Here is a 25,430-nt window from a genome sequence, read left to right on the forward strand (position 1 = left end):
AGACAATCACGTTACAAAGTCAGAAATAAGTTGTTCAGAATTTAAAGTGGGACTGCTGTCGCAAATCCATTAAAAAGTGGGCCCCAACTCCTGACCATAATATACCAGGTACTTCCAAGTCAATATAACTAAACTGATACTAAGTATCAGTTGATCATGAAAGATTAGATTTTTTCAACTGTGTGTATTATTATTTTATTTTTTCATAATACAGAAAGAACTTACATTGCTACATCAAACATTTCTAACAAAACAAAACAAGGTATTAACAAGAAAATTCTCCAAAATACACAAAATAAAAATAAAATAAAACAAAAAATAAACAATTGTAATTTTAATAAGATAATTAAATTCAATCAGAAAAAGGTGTAATTTTGGAAATGTTGTTTGTGTATAAAGTATTTGGCAACAAGAATTTTAAAAAATAACAATAATTTCAGTGATCTTATCATCATTGCAATAGTAACATATAATATCTTTCACGTCAAAAACATAGGCATTTTGTCGCACATCAGCCGAAAGCGCAACAATTCTGACTCTAACGTCTATCACCATAGCAACAGTAATAGTCAGACAACATTCCAAACTGAAGAGAATTCATTAATTCATTATTTTAGAATTCTAAACCCTTTCTAATCTGCAAAAAATATTGAGCGCATTTCTATGAGCAATCCAGTGGCATATTTTTACACCACAACGAAGAGGATTTCACTTCAGGTACAGAGACCCAAAAGTGCAGTTTACCGTGACCCGTCGAAGAAAGTCAAGTTCAGTCTTGGTGCCAGGCTGCGTGAAACGGGAGAGATGTTCGTTGTGCCCGACTGCCACCACAATATGAGAATCAGAGAGCTAAAAAACACCATGGAATTAGTGGTTGGGATTCCTACAGACTTCCAGAGAGTATGCTACCTGGATAATGGTAAAATAAATACCTTTGATCTTATTTGCTGATTTAACTGTTGACATATTTTAATGAGAACTGGGGAGATGTTGTTGATTAATTAATTAGATATATATTCATAGATGTTTATTGGGTTCAATGAAGTTAGAATCACGGACCTTATAAATCTCAAACGTAGGCTAGCAGTGACAGGCCCGTCATGGTGAACATTTTATTGAGGGTGTTTTCCAGTCAGACTAATTATCTAATCATGTGCTTCTCTGACCAGACCTAATGTATACTCTCTCCACCCAACAGGTGACATATGCGATGACACCACTATATACACTGTAAGGACATCATCCCTGGAACTACTGTCACCCTGGTCTGAGCTTGTGATAGCTGCAGCTACTGGGGATGTATTCAAGGTGATGTGGCATGAAAGAAGAACCTAGAATAGTTTACAACAGTCCTACACAGAGACTCTCTATGTCTCAGGTCATTATTGATCATAGTAAAAAAAAGTAAGGTTCTGAGTGGTTCAGTGGTCTAAGGCACTGCATCTCAGTGCAAGAGGTGTCACTACAGACCCTGGTTCGATCCCAGGCTGTATCACAACCTGCCGTGATTGGAAGTACCATAGGGCGGCGCACAATTGGCCCAGCGTCGTCCGGGTTAGGGATTTTGCCGGGGTAGGCCGTCATTGTAAATAAGGATTTGTTCTTAACTGACTTGCCTAGTTAAATAAAGGTTAAAAACCATCATCACCTAATAGCAATACTGCATTTCTTTACCAGACTTGCTGAAAGACCCACTATGGACACATGCCTGCTGTGTCGAACGGTTTATTATTTTAAACAATTTATTATTTTTAATTCTTGAAGATGTAACTTTTTGTAGATACAGTGTTTTTCCCGGTACGCTGGCAATATCTCTGTCATGTTCATTTGGTCACGGAAAACATTTGGCAGAAGAAATCAAAAGTGAAGCCAGTATCCTTGTTTCAGTCCGTTTTCTTTCTGTCTGCCTAACGAACTTGACCCTGTTATCTTTGTAGGGGCCAATGTTAAGGGCCAGACTCCCCCGGGGCGCGGGGCCCTCCACGTGGTCGCCACCGAGGGCCAGTTGCAGTCCATCCAGGAGCTACTGGTGCCCCACACCAACTGGAGGACGCTGAGGGCATGACAGCTCTGAGAACCGCCATGCGCTGGGGACAGAGGACGAGCACCCGGCAGCTCTTCCTCTTCCACTGGCAGGAGCGTGACTCCCAGCTATGTACCTGGCACTGGGGAGCCCACGCCCAGAGATACAGCACCTGTCTGGGGCATTGTAGCCGTGGGGTGAAGGGCAGGGTGGAAGTGAGGCAGAACACGGCCATGAGGGCGCAGGCAAGGAGGGCGAGGATGGGGGATGCGTGACCAGAGCTGCATGTCAAGAACAGGGCAGATGGCCAAGAGCCTGGTCTTGGAGAGCCATGTACGCAGGATTTTATTCCAGCCCAGCACTAACACACCAGTTCCTAACTACTCTGGATTGAATCGCATGAGAAGTCGGATCATTTGAATCAGATGTGTTAGTGTTGGGTTGGAACAAAAACTTGCTAACAGACAATGTTTCCCCCTTGTTCATTTAGTCAGAAGTTTGCCTACCTCTCCCACATGAGACTTTCGCAATGGTCCCGAGCAGCAAAACTCCCTTCATGAAATCATCAAGAAGCAGAAAAGTAGATGAACTGACATTTATAATCAAGAAAAACCAGTGAAAAAAAGGTGCAGTAAAAAGGTGTAATCACATTAGTCAGAGACGGGGAAATAAGATGTCTTGAGCAACCTGGATGATGGAATGTGACACTGCTTACTGGTGAATAAAAGTAGAAACCAGAGAGATGAGAACAAAGTAGCTTTAATGTTTAAAGTACTTTAAAAAAACGTTTTACCAGAGAGATAAATCAGAACAATATTGTAAAAATATATAAATACTAGAAAAAAATAAATATAAATACTGTATGATAAAAGCCAATTCAAAAGGAGTTGAAAACTGTTAACTGGGGAATAAAGTACCTTTAAATCTTAAATGATTGCATTGCCATCGCAGCAGTGCCTTCGGAAACCCCTCGACGTTTTCACATTTTGTTACTTTACAGCCTTATTCTGAAATTGATTACATCATTTCCCCCCACATCAATCTACATACAATACCCCATAAAGACAAAGCGAAAAAAGGTTTTTAGATTTTTTGCAAATAAACATAAAAAAAATCAGACCCTTTGCTATGAGGCTCTACATTTAACTCAGGTGCATCCTGTTTCCATTGATCATCCTTGATACATTTTTACAACTTGATTTGAGTCCACCTGTGGTAAATTCAATTGATTGGAAGTTATTTGGAAAGGCACACACAGGTCTATATAAGGTGCCACAGATAACATTGCGTGTCAGAGCAAAAACCAAACTATGAGGAATTGTTCCGTAGAGCTCTGAGACAGAATTGTGTCAAGGCAAAGACCTGGGGAAGGGTACCAAAACATTTCTGCAGCATTGAAGGTCCCCAAGAACACAGTGGCCTCCATCATTCTTAAATGGAAAAAGTTTGGAACCACCAAGACTCTTCTTAGAGCTGGCCACCCGGCCAAACTAAGCAATCGGGGTAGGTAGAAGGGCCTTGGTCGGGGAGGTGACCAAGAACCCGATGGTCACTCTGACAGAGCTCCAGAGTTCTGCAGCACTCTGAAATCTGACACGGTGGCTCGATTAACAAGAAGGTAAGCTTCAATTTGGTGTACTGCACTTGTGATTGTATGAAAGTTAAATATTTCTAATAATTTAATTTGAATTTGGTGCTCTGCCATTTCACCGGATGTTGTCAAATCGAACCTGTTAACGGGATTTGATCCCTAAGACGTTTTAAGAGGATCTGCAGAGAATAATGGGAGAAACTCTCCAAATACAGGTGTGCCAAGCTTGTAGCGTCATACCCAAGAAGACTTGAGGCTGTAATCACTCCCAAAGGTGTTTCAACAAAGTACCGAGTAAAGGGTCTGAATACTTATGTAAATTTGATATTTAAGTTTTTATTTATTTATACTTTTTTGAAAACCTTTTTTTGCTTTGTCATTATGGGACATTGTGCGTTGATTGATGAGATAAAAAAAAATACTATTTAATACATTTTAGAATAAAGCTGTAATGTAAAAAAATGTGGAAAAAGTGAATACTTTCCAAATGCCCTGTACACAGGGGAGTGATGGGTGTACACAGTGGAGTGATGGGTGTACACAGGGGAGTGATGGGTGTACACAGTGGAGTGATGGGTGTACACAGGGGAGTGATGGGTGTACACAGTGGAGTGATGGTCATATTAATATTTGATGTATAATTTGCCCTGCATAGAAATCAATATATTATCCATGTCAATATATTCTACTTGTCAATATATTATCCATGTCGATATATTCTACTTGTCAATATATTCTTGTGTATTTCCTTCATTCTTGTGTACCTTTTTTCATTTCTCGTGTGTATTTATTTCACATGACATAGTATTACTGCAACGTTGAGGAAGAGCTTGCAAGCAAGCATTTTACTGTACTGTTTACACCTGCTGTAGTCTGTGCAACTGACATTAAGGTCTGAAAGGCATGAAGATTATGATCACTTGCCCAAAAATGTAAACTAGCTATTGTTACCAACACACAGGGGAGGAACCAGGAAGACCATTCTAGTGAAAGGGTGTGTATTTTTCTGTGTGATGTTTGAGACATTCTTATGACACGGGTAGGGCTCCCTTTAAAAGCCCTGGCATCCTTTCATTACTTACACTACTGCAGTACTACAACAAGCAACTCAATCCACTTACCAACACAACCACGTGAGAGACAGCTTCAATGGGTTTTGGTAAGTCAATTAACACTGCTCATTGCAAGATTTTTGATCACATTCAGATGCTGAAAAATGTGGATATTGCATTGTCAAGGTAGCCTATGTCATGTTTAGTGACAGAGGGTAGTATAGTACAGTGAATGGGTAATTGGGTGACTTGACTTGTAGAATGGAACATTTTCTTACAAAGGAAGATCATCCTTGTTGGTGTTTGTTCATCTGTTAAATTAATATGATTTCTGACAGCTTTTATTATTCATGAGCCATTAGAGAAAATATGCAAAGTTGGCCTGTAGTGTATTGCATAGATAACACGTCAGCAAATTATATAAATATTTACAGATAGGGGCAGATCAGCAAATGTTACAGCTGGACTTGAAGATCTGCTGCTGTCTTTGTACATACATTTAACATTTACATTTAAGTCATTTAGCAGACGCTCTTATCCAGAGCGACTTACAAATTGGTGAATTCACCTTCTGACATCCAGTGGAACAGCCACTTTACAATAGTGCATCTAAATCATTAAGGGGGGGTGAGAAGGATTACTTATCCTATCCTAGGTATTCCTTGAAGAGGTGGGGTTTCAGGTGTTTCTGGAAGGTGGTGATTGACTCCGCTGTCCTGGCGTCGTGAGGGAGTTTGTTCCACCATTGGGGGGCCAGAGCAGCGAACAGTTTTGACTGGGCTGAGCGGGAACTGTACTTCCTCAATGGTAGGGAGGCGAGCAGGCCAGAGGTGGATGAACGCAGTGCCCTTGCTTGGGTGTACATACAGTATTTGAATACAGGTATACTGTAGTTTACTATAATGTGACACGTTTACTATAATGTGTTACCTGTGCAATATATAGGCTTGCTTTTGGGGGGGATTCTCCCTGCCTTTAAGGGGCTGTTTTCATCACTAATCTTCTAACATATTTCATTTGAATTATTGTCATAGGTTCCTCATAGCATTTCATACTGGCCCAAGGCTGCCTTTTACATAGAGAACATATTCAATTCTAATTCCTAAGTCTATGGTCTTTTGCCTATTTGTTTCTGCATTGTTAAAGTGTAGAGACTTGTAAATAATTACATGGAATATGTTATTGTACTTACCTGCAGTATAGCATGATTACTCTTCATGTGTTCATGGTTATTATTGGCATTGGCCTTGACCGTGACCTTTCCCCGTTGATGTCATCACCCAGAGTTGTACCTGTTCAATGCAACTCTACCAAAGGAAAAACATATTGAATTACGTGTGGGCATTCCTTGTCAAGTTACTACATATTTTTGGCAACGAGGATAATACTTGATCGGCTTAATATACATGTACAGCTTAATTTTTTAAGTTTTTTATTTCACCTTGATTTAACCAGGTAGGCTAGTTGAGAACAAGTTCTCATTTGCAACTGCGACCTGGCCAAGATAAAGCATAGCAGTGTGAACAGACAACACAGAGTTACACATGGAGTAAACAATAAACAAGTCAATAACACAGTAGAGGAAAAAAAAGAGTCTATATACATTGTGTGCAAAAGGCATGAGGAGGTAGGCAAATAATTACAATTTTGCAGATTAACACTGGAGTGATAAATGATCAGATGGTCATGTACAGGTAGAGATATTGGTGTGCAAAAGAGCAGAAAAGTAAATAAATAAAAACAGTATGGGGATGAGGTAGGTAAAATTGGGTGGGCTATTTACCGATAAGACTATGTACAGCTGCAGCGATCGGTTAGCTGCTCAGATAGCAGATGTTTGAAGTTGGTGAGGGAGATAAAAGTCTCCAACTTCAGCGATTTTTGCAATTCGTTCCAGTCACAGGCAGCAGAGAACTGGAACGAAAGGCGGCCAAATGAGGTGTTGGCTTTAGGGATGATCAGTGAGATACACCTGCTGGAGCGCGTGCTACGGGTGGGTGTTGCCATCGTGACCAGTGAACTGAGATAAGGCGGAGCTTTACCTAGCATGGACTTGTAGATGATCTGGAACCAGTGGGTCTGGCGACGAATATGTAGTGAGGGCCAGCCGACTAGAGCATACAAGTCGCAGTGGTGGGTGGTATAAGGTGCTTTAGTGACAAAATGGATGGCACTGTGATAAACTGCATCCAGTTTGCTGAGTAGAGTGTTGGAAGCTATTTTGTAGATGACGTCGCCGAAGTCGAGGATCGGTAGGATAGTCAGTTTTACTAGGGTAAGTTTGGCGGCGTGAGTGAAGGAGGCTTTGTTGTGGAATAGAAAGCCGACTCTAGATTTGATTTTCGATTGGAGATGTTTGATATGAGTCTGGAAGGAGAGTTTACAGTCTAGCCAGACACCTAGGTACTTATAGATGTCCACATATTCAAGGTCGGAACCATCCAGGGTGGTGATACTAGTCAGGCGTGCGGGTGCAGGCACCGAACGGTTGAAAAGCATGCATTTGGTTTTACTAGCGTTTAAGAGCAGTTGGAGGCCACGGAAGGAGTGTTGTATGGCATTGAAGCTTGTTTGGAGGTTAGATAGCACAGTGTCCAAGGACGGGCCGGAAGTATATAGAATGGTGTCGTCTGCGTAGAGGTGGATCAGGGAATCGCCTGCAGCAAGAGCAACATCATTGATATATACAGAAAAAAGAGTCGGCCCGAGAATTGAACCCTGTGGCACCCCCATAGAGACTGCCAGAGGACCGGACAGCATGCCCTCCGATTTGACACACTGCACTCTGTCTGTAAAGTAGTTGGTGAACCAGGCAAGGCAGTCATCAGAAAAACCAAGGCTACTGAGTCTGCCGATAAGAATATGGTGATTGACAGAGTCGAAAGCCTTGGCAAGGTCGATGAAGACGGCTGCACAGTACTGTCTTTTATCGATGGCCGTTATGATATTGTTTAGTACCTTGAGCTTGGCTGAGGTGCACCCGTGACCGGCTCTGAAACCAGATTGCACAGCGGAGAAGGTACGGTGTGATTCGAGATGGTCAGTGACCTGTTTGTTGACTTGGCTTTCGAAGACCTTAGATAGGCAGGGCAGGATGGATATAGGTCTGTAACAGTTTGGGTCCAGGGCATCTCCCCCTTTGAAGATGGGGATGACTGCGGCAGCTTTCCAATCGTTGGGGATCTCAGACGATATGAAAGAGAGGTTGAACAGGCTGGTAATAGGGGTTGCGACAATGGCGGTGGATAGTTTCAGAAATAGAGGGTCCAGATTGTCAAGCCCAGCTGATTTGTACGGGTCCAGGTTTTGCAGCTCTTTCAGAACATCTGCTGTCTGGATATGGGTAAAGGAGAACCTGGAGAGGCTTGGGCGAGGAGCTGTGGGGTGCCGGAGCTGTTGGCCGAGGTTGGAGTAGCCAGGCGGAAGGCATGGCCAGCCGTTCAGAGATGCTTGTTGAAGTTTTCGATAATCATGGATTTATCGGTGGTGACCGTGTTACCTAGCCTCAGTGCAGTGGGCAGCTGGGAGGAGGTGCTCTTGTTCTCCATGGACTTCACAGTGTCCCAGAACTTTTTGGAGTTGGAGCTACAGGATGCAAATTTCTGCCTGAAGAAGCTGGCCTTAGCTTTCCTGACTGACTGCGTGTATTGGTTCCTGACTTCCCTGAACAGTTGCATATCACGGGGACTATTCGATGCTATTGCAGTCCGCCACAGGATGTTTTTGTGCTGGTCGAGGGCAGTCAGGTCTGGAGTGAACCAAGGGCTATATCTGTTCTTAGTTCTGCATTTTTTGAACGGAGCATGCTTATCTAAAATGGTGAGGAAGTTACTTTTAAAGAATGACCAGGCATCCTCAACTGACGGGATGAGGTCAATGTCCTTCCAGGATACCCGGGCCAGTTCGATTAGAAAGGCCTGCTCACAGAAGTGTTTTAGGGAGCGTTTGACAGTGATGAGGGGTGGTCGTTTGACTGCAGCTCCGTAGCGGATACAGGCAATGAGGCAGTGATTGCTGAGATCCTGGTTGAAGATGGCGGAGGTGTATATGGAGGGCCAGTTGGTCAGGATAACGTCTATGAGGGTGCCCTTGTTTACATATTTAGGGTTGAATCTGGTGTGTTCCTTGATGATTTGTGTGAGATTGAGGGCATCTAGCTTAGATTGTAGGACTGCCGGGGTGTTAAGCATATCCCAGTTTAGTCACCTAACAGAACAAACTCTGAAGCTAGATGGGGGGCGATCAATTCCAGGGCACAGCTGGGAGCTGAGGGGGGTCGGTAGCAGGCGGCAACAGTGAGACTTATTTCTGGAGAGAGTAATTTTTAAGATTAGTAGTTCGAACTGTTTGGGTATGGACCTGGAAAGTATGACATTACTTTGCAGGCTATCTCTGCAATAGACTGCAACTCCTCCCCCTTTGGCAGTTCTATCTTGACGGAAAATGTTATAGTTGGGTATGGAAATCTCAGAATTTTTGGTGGCCTTCCTGAGCCAGGATTCAGACACGTCAAGGACATCAGGGTTAGCAGAGTGTGCTAAAGCAGTGAGTAAATGAGCATTGGAGAGCAGCCGCCGCTAGAGGGCAACTTCATCGGTGACAACCAGCGGCATGTGGAAAACGCTAACAAGGATCAAGGACCTTTTTGGCTTTATAATGGCAATGTTTGGGACTATCACTGAGTTTGTGGAAGACAACGAGGACTAAAATGTGGAAAGGTTGGGATACCTTTTTCTTGGCAAATAGAATTAGAGATGAGGCTTAACAGTGCTCTATTCTCCTGAGCGTGTGTGGGACTAAAACCTACTAGCTAATGAGGAATTTGGCTACACCACAGCAACCGGGAGAAATTCCTTTTGTGGATCTAGTTGCTCTTGTTCAGACTCACCACAATGCAAAGCCTTCAGTGATTGTCCAGAGGTTCAAATTGAACTGCCATTCTCAGAAAACAGGTCTGTCTGTTGCTAACTTTGTTGCTTAATTATGTGAGCTCTCTGAACATTGTGAGTTTGGGGCCATGTTAGAGGACATGCTCCGTGACAGGTTAATCTGTGGCATTAATGAGGACAGCATACAGTCTGCTGGGGGAAGCCACACTGACATTCAAGAGAGCATAGCAACTATCTCAAGGAATGGAGATGGCCATTACACTAGCAGAAGTTCTAAAGTGTTGAAAAGAAAACACTGATGTGGTTATCTTATGTTCTTTTCTCACAGGAGGATTGAAATTAAGGGGAAGAATTGTTATAGTGTAGACACTACATAAATAATTACATAGAATATGTACTTACCTGCAGTATAGCATGATTACTATTCATGTGGCTGTATCACTTTGCCGTGTTTGTTTGTACATGGCTGTGCGCCTTTTATTACGTGGAAAGTCAAGGAGCGTAATATTGCGTTGCGTGTGGGCATTCCTTGTCAAGTTACTACATGCCTTATGTATGGTGATAGGCTACAAGTGTTTTCTCTATCCAGTGATCTAAACTAGCCCAACTGACAGTCTGTTTCTGCTATGTTGCTGTCAGGCATAAATGTGACAAACATTGGGCAAGACAACGTCAACCCCAGAAACAGACACCCACACTAGAAGAAAAAAAAGTTGTAATAATCAGGAAAATTTAAAATATGGATTTTGGCTAAAGGATAATTCAGTTTCAAATGAAAAATATATTTATACATTTCTTTCTTTCTTTCTTGAAGACGTTGGTAAAGTAGAGCTTCACTGTGAGAAGAACAACACAGCCCACAAAACCAATGACATCTCAGTGAATAGACTGATAGTCAGGAGAGGCCAGTCCTTCCTGGTCACCTTTGACTTCCATGGCTCCTTCAGATCCACAACAGACTTACTGGAGCTGACGGTGGAGACAGGTGAGCTATCTAGAATATAACATTTTATTTATCTCTGCTATTTATTAGGGCACTTTGTATTTGTTTCCCAGATTATGTTAGTCCTGGACTAAAACACACTAGGATGAATCTAGGCTAGGGCAAGGAAACAGGCCCAATGTTAGTCCCCTTTGACAAGACAGACACATGCAGTACTAAAGATATTAAAACTAATCCTTGTATGTGTTGTAGATAGCTGAGTTGAGGTCAATTCAATATTATCTAAAGACTGAATTGCACCACTGACAGGATTTGAGATACCTCCACTTGTACTGTATATATACTGTACTCCTGACATCAAAGTTACTCTGACAGAAAATGTGAATCTTATTGGACAAATACACAGAGTATAAAACATTAGGAACACCTGCTCTTTCCATGAATACCGCTACACTATGATCCCTTATTGAATCCACTTCAATCTGTGTAGATGAAAGGGAGGAGACGGGTTAAAGAAGGATTTTTAAGCCTTGAGACAACTGAGACATGGTTTGTGTATGTGTGCCATTCAGAGGGTGAATGGGCAAGACAAAAGATTTAACTGCCTTTTAACAGGGTATGGTAGTATGTGACAAGCGCACCGGTTTGAGTGTGTCAAGAACTGCAATGCTGCTGGGTTTTTCACACTCAACAGTTTCCCATGTGATTCAAGAATGGTTCACCACCCAAAGGACATCCACAACAGTGAGAAGCATTGGCGTTAACATGGACCAGAATCACTGAGGAACGTTTTCGACGCCATGTAGTGTTCATGCCCCAACGAATTGAGGCTGATCTGAGGGCATATGGGGAGAACTCAATATTAGGAAGGTGTTCCTAATGTTTTGTACTCCCAGTGTATAGTACATCACTGTTTCTGAAAGTTTACATCAATTTAATTCCTACTGGATACAACCCACAACATCCTTCCTTCTCCATCCAGGGCCCCAGCCTTCAGAGGCATTGGGGACCAGGTCAGTGTTCGGGCTACCTGAAGGCCGTTGGAAGTGTTCATCCTGGAAGGTCAAGGTTCACCAGGGCTCAGGGCTCCCGGTGGGTTCAATCACCCTGGACATCACCAGCCCAGCAGACGCCCCAGTGGGAGAGTACAGCCTGTCTTTAAAGACCAGCGCCACCGCCTCAATGGGCAGCAGTCTGGGAAAGTTCCTTCTGCTGTTTAATCCCTGGTGCCAAGGTAAAGACAATTCAATTCAAAACAACTTTATTATCCCACATGGGGCATTCTGGGACATATAATGAAGTATAAAGCATTCCTACAAATTTTAACTAGAACTGTGATAAATTAATCTTTTTAATCACATAAAGGACAACAAATGTGGTGAATGCATCAATACAGCCATGGTAACACACAGTCATTTGATACAGTATCCAGGGGGTGTCAAATGCTGCATTCCTGAATGTTCTTATCAGTTTAACAGCTGGAAATGGCTAATTTTACAGAGATTTTTGTAACCCATATCTCTGTATGGGTTGGAAAGACTCCTCATAACTGTTTTGGGACATAATACACACAGATACAAACAATGGGCCACAACATACAGAGCCACATTATATGAATAACAACCTGTGGTTATGAATGCTGTTCTCTAATATCAAAATGGTTGCATTGCTGTTGAAACCATGTGATGAGTTCATTGGTAGCACGGCCAATTAGCACAGCCTGGTAGCACAGCCTGGTAGCACAGCCTATTAGCACAGCTTGGTAGCATAGCCTATTAGCACAGCTTGGTAGCACGGCCTATTAGCACAGCTTGGTAGCATAGCCTATTAGCACAGCTTGGTAGCACGGCCTATTAGCACAGCTTGGTAGCACGGCCTATTAGCACAGCTTGGTAGCACAGCCTGGTATCACAGCCTATTAGCACTGCTTGGAAGCACAACCTATTAGCACTGCTTGGTAGCACAACCTATTAGCACAGCTTGGTAGCACGGCCTATTAGCACAGCTTGGTAGCACAGCCTGGTATCACAGCCTATTAGCACTGCTTGGTAGCACGGCCTATTAGCACAGCTTGGTAGCACAGCCTGGTATCACAGCCTATTAGCACAGCTTGGTAGCACAGCCTGGTATCACAGCCTATTAGCACTGCTTGGAAGCACAACCTATTAGCACTGCTTGATAGCACAACCTATTAGCACAGCTTGGTAGCACGGCCTATTAGCACAGCTTGGTAGCACAGCCTGGTATCACAGCCTATTAGCACTGCTTGGTAGCACAACCTATTAGCACTGCTTGGTAGCACAACCTATTAGCACAGCTTGGTAGCACGGCCTATTAGCACAGCTTGGTAGCACAGCCTGGTATCACAGCCTATTAGCACTGCTTGGTAGCACAACCTATTAGCACTGCTTGGTAGCACAACCTATTAGCACAGCTTGGTAGCACAGCCTGGTAACACTTCCTGGTAACAGCCTGCTAACATCCTGATAATACAGTCTGGTATCATCCTGCTAACATCCTGGTAACAGCCTGGTAACATCCTGGTTACACAGCTTGGTAACTCTACATTCTAGCATGGGAGACAGTGGTCATAACACAGTAACAGCCTGCTAACATCCTGGTAACAGCCTGGTAACATCCTGGTTACACAGCTTGGTAACTCTACATTCTAGCATGGGAGACAGTGGTCATAACACAGTAACAGCCTGCTAACATCCTGGTAACAGCCTGGTAATATCCTGGTTACACAGCTTGGTAACTCTACATTCTAGCATGGGAGACAGTGGTCATAACACAGTAACAGCCTCCTGCTAACATCCTGGTAACAGCCTGGTAACATCCTGGTTACACAGCTTGGTAACTCTACATTCTAGCATGGGAGACAGTGGTCATAACACAGTAACAGCCTGCTAACATCCTGGTAACAGCCTGGTAACATCCTGGTTACACAGCTTGGTAACTCTACATTCTAGCATGGGAGACAGTGGTCATAACACAGTAACAGCCTGCTAACATCCTGGTAACAGCCTGGTAATATCCTGGTTACACAGCTTGGTAACTCTACATTCTAGCATGGGAGACAGTGGTCATAACACAGTAACAGCCTGCTAACATCCTGGTAACAGCCTGGTAACATCCTGGTTACACAGCTTGGTAACTCTACATTCTAGCATGGAAGACAGTGGTCATAACACAGTAACAGCATGGCAACGTGTTAAAGTAACTCGCAATTAAAACATTGTCCAGATACCCTTTCATTTAATAATAACAAATAACAATGTATTTTTATTTATCCTTTATTCAACCATTCAAGTCAGTGGAACAAATTCTTATAATTGATGTTTTAAAACGGCTGTATTTTGTTGCGGGCTGTAGAGGACTGGGTGCATCTACCTGAGGAGGAGGAGAGGCAGGAGTATGTGATGAGAGAACAAGGCCTGGTGTACAAAGGTTCTGACAAATACATCAGCTCTATGGCGTGGAACTTCGGACAGGTACACAGAACAAACAAAACAGTATTGTACCGTTGAAAAGTACAAGCTCGCTGCTCATAACATATAGGGCTTGTTTCCTGGATACAGATTAAATATATTCCTCAACTAAAAAGGAAACTCAATGGAGAATCTCCATCCAAAATTATTTTTACTTTGGAGAAGTGCAGGACTAATCTGTTGTCCAGGAAACCAACCTCACGTGTCACACGTTATCTTAGTCTACATGACTGGCTAGAGTCCTGTGTGGCTCCATTGGTAAAGCATGGCTCTTGCAACTCAAGGGTTGTGGGTTTCGATTACTGCGGAAGACCAATACGAACATGTATCCACTCAATACTGTAAGTCACTCTGGATAAGAGCGTCTGTTAATTAAGTGACTAAATTGTAAGTTAGTATAGACAAGACATTTTATAAATTGTTGTAGGTTGCTAGCTAACCTGCCCTAATGTATTATTTCTCCAGTTTGAAGACGATATAGTGGACATTTGCCTGAAGCTGCTTGACGTGAATCCCAAGTGTCTGAGTGACCCCGCCAAGGACTTCTCTGCTCGTTGTAACCCCATCTATGTCAGTAGGGTGGTCAGTGCCATGGTAAGATTGGAGATCTGACCCACACTAGTAACAGTGACAACATTATTGAACCCCACTCGTAACAGTAAACAGGTTTCCATCCAACCTTTTTATGGAAGTAAAGTACATGTCAGATAAAACATTTTATGACATTTCATGAAAGTGCTGATGGAAAATGTGGCAGTCAACTTTACGAAGGTACACACAGACTACATTACACACATGTTCATTAAATACAATTGATGGCCATAATCACCCCCAGACACACCTGCTAATTTGATGGGTCATGTAATAATCTGGCCGAAGTGGGGACTTTGGTTAGACATGTAGCTAGCTAGGTGGCTTGCTAAACAATGCACTAGCATAACTCAAACTACTAACAATACAAACATTGTCATAGCTGTAGAATGAATCTGCAGGTAGCTAAAGCTAACAAAATAGGTTCAATGTTAGCTAGCTAAAAATAGGTAATAATTAGCAATGCAAATGGATTTCTGATTCAAATCACTTTTCCTACTGACCTGTCAATAGTGCCTGATAAAGTCAGGACATCAATGTTGTTGAGATTTGTAGTTCTCAAAGGCTAACATTATATCTATCAAAAACGGCGCAGTAGAAATGACTGTCAACACATTCTGAACAGCTCATGTCATAGACAGAAGCATGCTACATGGCAGACCAATCCAAACTCAGGTCCAGCCCATATATTATTTAAGCCCATCATGGCTAGTGTGAAGGTTCCTGACTTTTTCCATGGCTAAACCAACTGGGCTCGTAATTTAACAATTTTATTTGTATTTATGGATGGAATACAAGTTTCTAATTAAGGCACATGAAAGTTCACATGTTCTAGAAGTAATTTCTGCCCAAAAAAAACGTATTTTGATAAAAACAAATTATGTTTACGTTGAAATGCTGCTCCTGTGAAGTAGTGACGTGCGACATGCACCGAGTTTCTTGAAACGAGTCACAATGAATTAAACAGCATACATTTTTTTTATCTCATCACACACAGCCTCTTATCTGAAAGAAAAGTCAATTTAATGGAAACACATCACTGGTGGTAAAATGCGCGCATATTGTTTTTATGCTTTTATGATTTAAAAAATGTGCAATAATATCTGTTGTCAATTGGATGGAAAGCCTAGCTAATGCCAACATTATTGATTTAACATTGACAATATTATTGACCACCACTAGTAACAGTGACAATATTATTGACCCCTGCTAGTAACAGTGACAACATTATTGAACCAAAGTAGTCAGTGACAACATTAATGAATCCCACTCGTAACCATGACAACATTATTGGACCCCACTAATAACAGAGACAACATTAATGAACCCCACTAGTAACAGTGACAATATTATTGAACCCCACTAGTAACAGTGACAACATTATTGAACCCCACTAGTAACAGTGACAACATTATTGAACCCCACTAGTAACAGTGACAACATTATTGAACCAAAGTAGTCAGTGACAACATTAATGAATCCCACTCGTGACAACATTATTGAACCCCACTATTAGCCGTGACAACATTATTGTACCCCACTAGTAGCCGTGACAACATTATTGAACCCCACTAGTAACAGTGACGTTCTTTAAATCATCATCAGCTCATAGTTCTGTTTCAACAGCACAAGAAAATCCATTGGTTCATTTCTGGAACATCATCTGGCCCTGTTCACTATAAATGGGTCCAGTGCCACTAATTAAGGTGTTGTTACACATATAGGACTGGTTTCCTGGACCCAGATTAAATCTAGTCCTGGACTAAAAGTAACTTTCCACACTGAACATGCTTTTTAGTCCAAGGCTATGCTCAATCTAGATCCAGGAAAGCAACTCCATTTTAGATTGTACAAAAACACATTAACTCAGCCAGTTCTGGAATCTAATTTGAACATTATTTTCCTTGCCCAGATCAACGCTAACGATGACGGAGGTGTCCTGATGGGGCGGTGGGATGGTCAATACGATGGTGGCATGTCCCCCACTCACTGGAACGGCAGTGTGGAGGTACTAAGGAGGTGGCTCAAATATGGTGGTAATCCAGTCAAGTATGGCCAGTGTTGGGTGTTCGCAATCAATCAATACAATGCTGTAATGTGCACAGGTAGGCTATCACTGTCCAATCTCTCTTCAATTATTATTTTAGTCAATCAATCAATACAATGTTATTTAAATAGCACTGACTATTGCATGCGCTCAGACCCAGGGCTGTGATTGGTTTTTGAGAGGGATGGCAAGATGACCCACAGCTGATATCATTTGTGTCTGATTCACCTCTGACCAGAGGAGAGAGGCTGGTGTCAATGCCTTGGATGTGTTTATTTTAGTTAACAAATATGCTTTGAACGTGTTGTTTTAGTTAACCAGTATGCCTGAAATGTATTTCCATGTCAGTACTGAGGTGTTTGGGAATCCCATGTCGAGTGGTTACCAACTTCCAGTCAGCCCACGACACAGACAAAAACCTGACAATTGACGACTTCTTCTCCGACTATGGAGTCAGACCCAAACAGAGCCCCGACAGTGTATGGTAAGTGTAACGTGAGGTCATTGTGGCTACAGTATGAAGAGTGATGCCAATAGCATGACGTTTTGAAGACTGGTGTTTCTGCTCAGGAACTACCATGTGTGGGTGGAGGCTTGGATGAGAAGGCCCGATCTCTCAGCAGGCTCCTTATACGATGGCTGGCAGGCTGTGGACCCCACTCCCCAGGAGAAAAGCACTGGTACGGTCCAACTTCCATCTCATCTCACACCAGCTGAGATAATAACACACTTCTGGAGGTTGTATGTACTGCATGTTGTGTTATTGTGCAGATGGTTCTGAGTTCGTGTTCTGGGTCTGGGAGACATGAAGGGAACTCCCTGTTATACGCTCATGTTGTTTTCTCTTCTCCTCCCCCAGGTGTTTACTGCTGTGGCCCTGCTCCAGTCAAGGCCATACTGCAGGGTCACGTTGACCTCAAATACGATGTGCCCTTTGTCTTCGCCGAAGTCAACGCCGACCGTGTAACCTGGATGGTGTTCGCTGACGGCTCCAAGAAAAAGATCTTAACGGACAGTGTGTCCGTAGGCCAGAACATCAGCACCAAGGCAGTGGGCAGCGACAAGAGAGTGGACATCACTGCCAACTATAAACATGCAGAGGGTTGGTATTGAATGAACCGAGAGTCTGACTATATCAAGATTGAACTGTTATCAGTTGATTTCAGAAATAATGCAGCGTTACAAGGGCTATGCCTATCATAAGGGTATAAGTGTATTTTATCTATTTGAGAACTACGGTTGTTCTGGGAAAAAGTTCTGTACTTTTTTAAGAGATGAGTCAGAAAGGTGCTGTGTCCACCTGTCACGATAATTCTCCCAGGTGAGTGAGAGCAACTGCTTGAGTCACCAGGTATTCATCCAAAATGTCACATTTCAAACAGGCACAGAAAAGGAGAGGGATGTGTACAATCAAGCTGTGAAAAAAGTCAACATACCCGAAGAGAATTCAAACGGGAACCATGACGACAAACCTGGCGTTTCCATGAAGATCGTGGAGCTGACCAAGTCGGTCAGCGGCAAAGACATTGACCTCGAGCTTGTACTGACCAGCAACGACAATGAAACTCGGACACTAGTGATCAATGTCAACGTTCAGGCCATGAGATACAACGGGATCCCATCCTCCCAGATACAGACCGAATTGAAAGAACAGAAGCTCCTTCCCAACCAAGGTAGAGTGAAAATGTTTCAAACTCTTTCCATGAGTAAACCTACAATGTTTAACTAACACAGTAGTGCACACAGGGAGGCATTTCCATTACAGAACAAAGAGAACTGAAACTCTTAACAAAACCAAGAGCACATTGCAGCTATTCACCATAATTCTTTGTCAACATCCTTGGTGTGACACATACAGTGGGGAGAACAAGTATTTGATAGACTGCCAATTTTGCAGGTTTCCCTACTTGCAAAGCATGTAGAGGTCTGTAATTTTTATCATATCATCACTTCAACTGTGAGAGACGGAATCTAAAATCTAAAATCCAGAAAATCACATTGTATGATTTTTAAGTAATTAATTTGCATTTTATTGCATGACATAAGTATTTGATACATCAGAAAAGCCGAACTTAATAATGGTACAGGAACTTAATTTGGTACAGAAACCTTTGTTTGCAATTACAGAGATCATACGTTTCCTGTAGTTCTTGACCAGGTTTGCACACACTGCAGCAGGGATTTTGGCCCACTTCTCCATACAGACCTTCTCCAGATCCTTCAGGTTTCGGGGCTATTGCTGGGCAATACGGACTTTCAGCTCCCTCCAAAGATTTTCTATTGGGTTCAGGTCTGGAGACTGGCTAGGCCACTCCAGGACCTTGAGGAGCCACTCCTTAGTTGCCCTGGCTGTGAGTTTCGGGTCGATGTCATGCTGGAAGACCCAGCCACGACCCATCTTCAATGCTCTTACTGAGGGAAGGAGGTTGTTGGCCAAGATCTCGCGATACATGGCCCCATCCATCCTCCCCTCAATACGGTGCAGTCGTCCTGTCCCCTTTGCAGAAAAGCATCCCCAAATAAATATGTTTCCACCTCCATGCTTCACGGTTGGGATGGTGCTCTTGGCGTTGTACTCACCCTTCTTCGTCCTCCAAACACGGTGAGTGGAGTTTAGACCAAAAAGCTCAATTTTTGTCTCATCAGACCACATGACCTTCTCCCATTCCACCACTGGATCATCCAGTTGGTCATTGGAAAAATTCAGACGGGCCTGGACATGCGCTAGCTTGAGCAGGGGGACCTTGCGTGCGCTGCAGGATTTTAATCCATGACGGCGTAGTGTGTTACTAATGCATTTCTTTGAGACTGTGGTCCCAGCTCTCTTCAGGTCATTGACCAGGTCCTGGCGTGTAGTTCTGGGGTGATCCCTCACCTTCCTCATGATCATTGATGCCCCACGTGGTGAGACCTTGCATGGAGCCCCAAACCAAGGGTGATTGACCGTCATCTTGAACTTCTTCCATTTTCTAATAATTGCGCCAACAGTTGTTGCCTTCTCACCAAGCTGCTTGCCTATTGTCCTGTAGCCCATCCCAGCCTTGTGCAGGTCTACAATTTATCCCTGATGTCCTTACATAGCTCTCTGGTCTTGGCCATTGTGGAGAGGTTGGAGTCTGTTTGATTGAGTGTGTGGACAGGTGTCTTTTATACAGTTAACGAGTTCAAACAGGTGCAGTTAATACAGGTAATGAGAAGAGAACAGGAGGGCTTCTTAAAGAAAAACTAACAGGTCTGTGAGAACCGGAATTCTTAGTGGTTGGTAGGTGATCAAATACTTACGTCATGCAATAAAATGCGAATTAATTACTTAAAAATCATACAATGTGATGTTCTGGATATTTGTTTTAGATTCCGTCTCTCACAGTTGAAGTGTACCTATAATAACAATTACAGACCTCTACATGCTTTGTAAGTAGGAAAACCTGCAAAATCGGCAGTGTATAGAATACTTGTTCTCCCCACTGTATATCAATCTCAATGATTGATTTAGACAAGGTGGTGTGTTTCAAGAGTGCATATAGTTAGAGTTTAACTGGTCAATTTAACAAAGCCGTAAAGTCTCATGTATAGCTGCCATAGCGTTGTAGCAAATCGACTGACACTAACTCTTATGGCTGTCAGGTTGCTAATGTTGTACTGAGGATGCTACAGAGTGTTAGGGTTGCTAACGTTGTACTGAGGACCCTACAGAATGTTAGGGTTGCTAACGTGGTACTGAGGACACTACAGAATGTTAGTGTTGCTAATGTTGTACTGAGGATGCTACAGAATGTTAGGGTTGCTAACGTTGTACTGAGGATGATACAGAATGTTAGGGTTGCTAACGTGGTACTGAGGATGATACAGAATGTTAGGGTTGCTAACGTTGTACTGAGGATGATACAGAATGTTAGGGTTGCTAACGTTGTACTGAGGATGATACAGAATGTTAGGGTTGCTACTGTTGTACTGAGGACACCACAGAATGTTAGCATTTGTGATACCTTGACAATCAAATGCATTGTCTCTGTTGGCAGATCTGACTATACCCATCCACATCCCCTTCTCTGTGTATGGGGAGAAAATGCGGGAGAGCAACAGCATCAAGGTTTCGGCTGTGGTCACAGACAAGGACAAGAGTGGGGCAGTGTACATCACAGAGAAAGACCTTGTGCCAGAGAGCCCTTCGCTCACCATCAAAGTGAGTACTGCATAAACCCACAGAACAGCTCAACTTTGTCTGAGTGACATTCATTGGGGTCATTAGTGAACAAGCCCCGATTGTCTTTACATACGCTTGGGTTACCATTTTAATTTATAGGTGGCAAACACACTAGCAGCGAGAATAGCAATTTGCAAGGATATTAATGGTTGGCCTGTGAATAAAGGTGTTGTGAAGATGAAAATCTAAAGTGTTAGACTGTCATCTGAACAGTTGATCTATTAAATACAACGCCAATATCAGTAACAGCCATTAAACTGGAGATGGGGTTTATTCAGTGTGATAGTTCCAATATAATTTACTATTTAGCAAATGCTTTTATTTGAATGTGTGTTCTCTTTTAGGCCATTGGATCTGAATTGCAGTATAGTGACATGACGGCAGAGGTTGTGTTTGAGAACCCTCTACCTGAAGGTCTAAGTGACTGCTTCATAACAGTGACTGGCAGTGGCTTGCTGACTGAAACAATGGAAGCCAGGTAGGCCCTGACATTTCTCTGATGTCCTTACTAGCAAGGTTTCAGTTTGTCATAAAACCTGAAACCATCCCAGTGTGCAAAAACTGGTTGAATCAACATTGTTTCCATGTAATTCCAACCCCAAAAAATCAGTGTGGTGATGATGAATGAACATGGAAAACTGATTGGATTTACAAAAAGTCAACTTTTAACCGTTTTTGTTGATTTCTAATTCACATTAGTTGATAACTCAACCAAATGTAAATCAGAACTAGACGTTGAACTGACGTCTGTGGCCAGTGAAATGTGTCCAGATTTGAATCCTGGATGTGGACCCAGTTTTTGCCAAGTGGGATGGATTCAGGATTTATGACAAACCGAAACTTTGCTCGTCATGTTGGCAATTTAGCGCTTAATCTCAGAAACCAAGACCTAAAATCTAAGGTAATTGTGTAAAATGCTTGATTAGGTTCTGGAGGATTTTTTTTTTTGACAAAAGATACTAATGAGACTAGTGAAGTCACCAGTCCCCTAAACGGAAACTCTCAGCCAAGCCCCCCTTCTGAAAACTTTCAGCTTGCTTGAAATCATTGTCTGAAATCATTGCTTGAACCCCCCCCACACACACACACACACACTTTCAGCACCACCTCCACCCCATCCTGATATGTCCAGATATCTAGTGAGGACACCAAAGCACCGGAACTACGGTTCCTTGTTAGTTATGGCATCACAGTCTTTTGACAGATGATTCAATACAATTTATGTTACGTAGTCTGTCCACAAGAGATTATTTAGCTTTTGGCTAAACTAGAAAGTACACGCATTCATGGGCTGTTCATGTGGTTAAAGCTTAGGGATTTTCCATCTGAAATATTTTATACTACCTTGTGTGTTGAAGTTTAGAGATCTAAAGCTTCCTTGAGGTATAATTTGTTTCACGTGTCTCCTCAGAACTCCTTTCCTAAAACAAGGGCAACGACTGCGTGTGAAGATGCCCTTCACTCCATACAGACCCGGTCCTAAGAAGCTAGTGGCCGGCTTCAACTGTGATCAATTCAGGGACATTAAGGCAAGCTGCAATGTGTACATCAAACCGTCACCGGTGTTGTCCCCCCACTGCTGTTGTTAGTAAAGCCCTTGTGAGAATTACTCTAATAACTCAAATAAGTTCATCAATTTATACCGTATTTTCCTGTTATATCCTATATCAGCCTTTCTTAAAGTATGGGTCGCGACCCTGACCTGTTAAAATGGTGGGTCGTGACGTGTCAGAGTAAATTTATAAATATTTCATATATGTTGCGCGTCAATACTTCACAGGAGAGGGATTTGAACATAAACGTTTTTTTTTTATCAGCATCTGTTTTTCTTTGGTCTGAAATGCCTTCTGGAACATGTGAACTTTCATGTTCCTTAATAACAAATGTGTTTGCCATCTGTAAATACTAATAAAATTGTGAAATTACGAGCCTAGTTGGTTTAGTCACTGAAAAAGCCAGGAATCTTCCCGCTAGCCATGATTGGCTGAGATAATGGAAGGGCTGGACAGGCCGAGACATGAGTTCGGATTGGTCTGCCATGTAGCGCACTTCTGTCTATAACATGAGCTGGTCAGTATATGTTGCTCTCCACTTTCTAGAGGAGCTAGTTTTCAAATCAGTGGAATTAGAATACTTTCCGAAGAATAATTTCAGATATTATTAATTCCTAATTTAGTCAGAAATTTGCTTTGATTGCAATTGAAATAAGTTCTGCAATTTATACTGTATTTACCAATTTATATGCGTACTGTTAGCTATGATCTGTGTAGTAATATAATTTGTATCTCAGAACCACTTGCATTGCTAGTTATAGCCTAATGTTAGCTAGCTAGCTAACATTGAACCTGGTTGGTTCTACTACCCTGCAGGTTCATGTAGGATAGTAATGTTATGAGTTGGGATTATGGTTAATTTTTTAGCTAAATAGCTAGACTCCACTATTCAAGTAAATATTCCACTACACCTGCTGGATCCTGTGCATGTGACAAATGTTGGTTTTATTTGATATAGCATGTGTTTAACATGACCTGAACCAAAGTCAAATTAGGATATAACGTTAGGTACTGAGGAGGGTCATTTTCTCAAAAGTGAGATTGCAAGTTAATCAACCTTCAAAGCAGAATTACTTTCCCATTGTTCCTCAACTGTAGTGTCTGATATACCATTTTCTAGTTCGGAGTCTCTACTTTTATCCAATGTAAAAAACACAATTTCATATTTTGCTACATTGGACGGAGCCGGTCGGTCACACATGAAGATGAAATATTTTCAGGCCTACTGTACATCTTACTGTATATTGTTGAAAACAATTCTAACAGTCTATGTAATTGTGGTACATGTATTGTTGACTGGTGTGGCTTCTTAATGCATTTTAAATTGTCAAATAAAATAAAATGCATAACTTGCATAAATATCCTGATTAACTTATTGTTATTTCAGAATTCAAGTCTGTCACTCAAAGAAAGATTTCCAAACAGGCTTATGCCACTGTTAGCATCTGGCTGTATGTCCCACTAAAATACACAGCATCTGGCTGTATGTCCCACTAAAATACACAGCATCTGGCTGTATGTCCCACTAAAATACACAGCATCTGGCTGTATGTCCCACTAAAATACAAAGCATCTGGCTGTATGTCCCACTAAAATACACAGCATCTGGCTGTATGTCCCACTAAAATACAAAGCATCTGGCTGTATGTCCCACTAAAATACAAAGCATCTGGCTGTATGTCCCACTAAAATACAAAGCATCTGGCTGTATGTCCCACTAAAATACAAAATAAAAGTGATGAAGCCTAAATGAATCTGTACATATTCATGCACTCATGAAACAAAATGTTTGTTTGTCAAATATTTGTCTTGCAGTAATGTAATATATCTGCTGTTAAAATGATGTAGAGCATGTGTGTACACAAGAGGGAGAGCACACACTTCAGTAACATTCAACAAAGTCCCAGTCCATTGAGCTCAGGGTCAGAGAAAAGACCCCCAGTCCTCTTCACACACCTCTTTGTTTTCATTCACCTCATACACACGTACCCACACACTGCCACTCATCGTCTAGCTGGACCCTTGAATCAGAGCTTTGATCTTCTGTAGGTTGTGATCCACAGCAACGTCCAAAAACTGCACCCAGTTCAGGTCTGCTTCTAAACACGTGTGTGTGTGTGTGTGTGTGTGTGTGTGTGTGTGTGTGTGTGTGTGTGTGTGTGTGTGTGTGTGTGTGTGTGTGTGTGTGTGTGTGTGTGTGTGTGTGTGTGTGTGTGTGTGTGTGTGTGTGTGTGTGTGTGTGTGTGTGTGTGTGTGTGTGTGTGTGTGTGTGTGTGTGTGTGTGTGTGTGTGTGTGTGTGTGTGTGAGTATTAAAAAAAACATGTTCTTCCTCTTCCACCTATTACATTATCTGACTCGTCACCTTGCCGGAAAACAAAAGAGGAAACTAACATTGTGTGTGTGCGTGTGAGTGAGTACAAGCCAGAGTTTAAGTGAACGGTGATGTGATGTCATTATTTCGCTCAAGTGGGTGCAATGGCTGGCTTCCTGCCTACAACAATGATGCAACAGGAACTACTGGCTTTCTGTAGCCTGCTGTTCATCCACTGCCTGTCATTGTACCGTGACAGCAGAAGCCAGTTCTGTCATGTCTTTCCTGAAGAGGATTAATAGATACGCCCTACAAAGTGGATGATTCAGTAGGCGACAGGTAGAAACATACGTCCCTGTGTGGCTGACACACAGACAAACAGGTGGGTTAAGCAGCACTACTGTACTCACCTGATGATACCCAACACTCCCTTCAGCACCATAGCCAGTTCACACACCTGGAATGATGACAAACAGACAGTGTGTATCGTTCCTAAGTTACTAGTAGGACATGTCATAGAAATAGAATCTATACTGAACAAAAATATAAACACAACGTGTAAAGTGTTGGTTTCATGAGCTGAAATAAAAGATCCCACAATTTAACAGGGATGTCAAATTTGTTTTACATCCCTGTTTGTGAGCAATTCTCCTTCGCCAAGATAATCCATCCACCCATAAGGTGTGGCATATCAAGAAGCTGATTAAACAGTATAATCATTACACTGGTGCACC

General features: G+C 42.3%; 1 protein-coding gene across 1 annotated transcript; it reads left to right on the top strand.

The window, feature by feature from the left end:
- Positions 1–4,657: 4,657 nt before the first annotated feature.
- LOC135541357 (protein-glutamine gamma-glutamyltransferase 2-like) lies at positions 4,658–23,751 on the top strand. Its single transcript, XM_064967543.1, has 13 exons — positions 4,658–4,773; positions 10,370–10,540; positions 11,481–11,732; positions 13,874–13,992; positions 14,455–14,583; positions 16,493–16,685; positions 16,976–17,111; positions 17,198–17,307; positions 17,487–17,729; positions 18,010–18,300; positions 20,647–20,810; positions 21,176–21,309; positions 22,243–23,751. Exons 1-13 carry the CDS (start codon positions 4,764–4,766, stop codon positions 22,418–22,420), a joined length of 2,130 nt encoding a protein of 709 aa, XP_064823615.1. The 5' UTR covers positions 4,658–4,763; the 3' UTR covers positions 22,421–23,751.
- The last annotated feature ends 1,679 nt before the right edge of the window (positions 23,752–25,430 follow it).

This window comes from Oncorhynchus masou, chromosome 6 (assembly GCF_036934945.1).
Source record: "Oncorhynchus masou masou isolate Uvic2021 chromosome 6, UVic_Omas_1.1, whole genome shotgun sequence".
In the NCBI taxonomy this organism is placed as follows: domain Eukaryota; kingdom Metazoa; phylum Chordata; class Actinopteri; order Salmoniformes; family Salmonidae; genus Oncorhynchus; species Oncorhynchus masou.

What these genes read in the sequence shown, in the direction of transcription:
- LOC135541357 (XM_064967543.1), top strand. An exon ending in GGAGCTGACGGTGGAGACAG is followed by an intron (nt 10,541 to 11,480) that starts GTGAGCTATCTA and finishes TTCTCCATCCAG; the next exon opens with GGCCCCAGCCTTCAGAGGCA. An exon ending in TGGCGTGGAACTTCGGACAG is followed by an intron (nt 13,993 to 14,454) that starts GTACACAGAACA and finishes TTATTTCTCCAG; the next exon opens with TTTGAAGACGATATAGTGGA.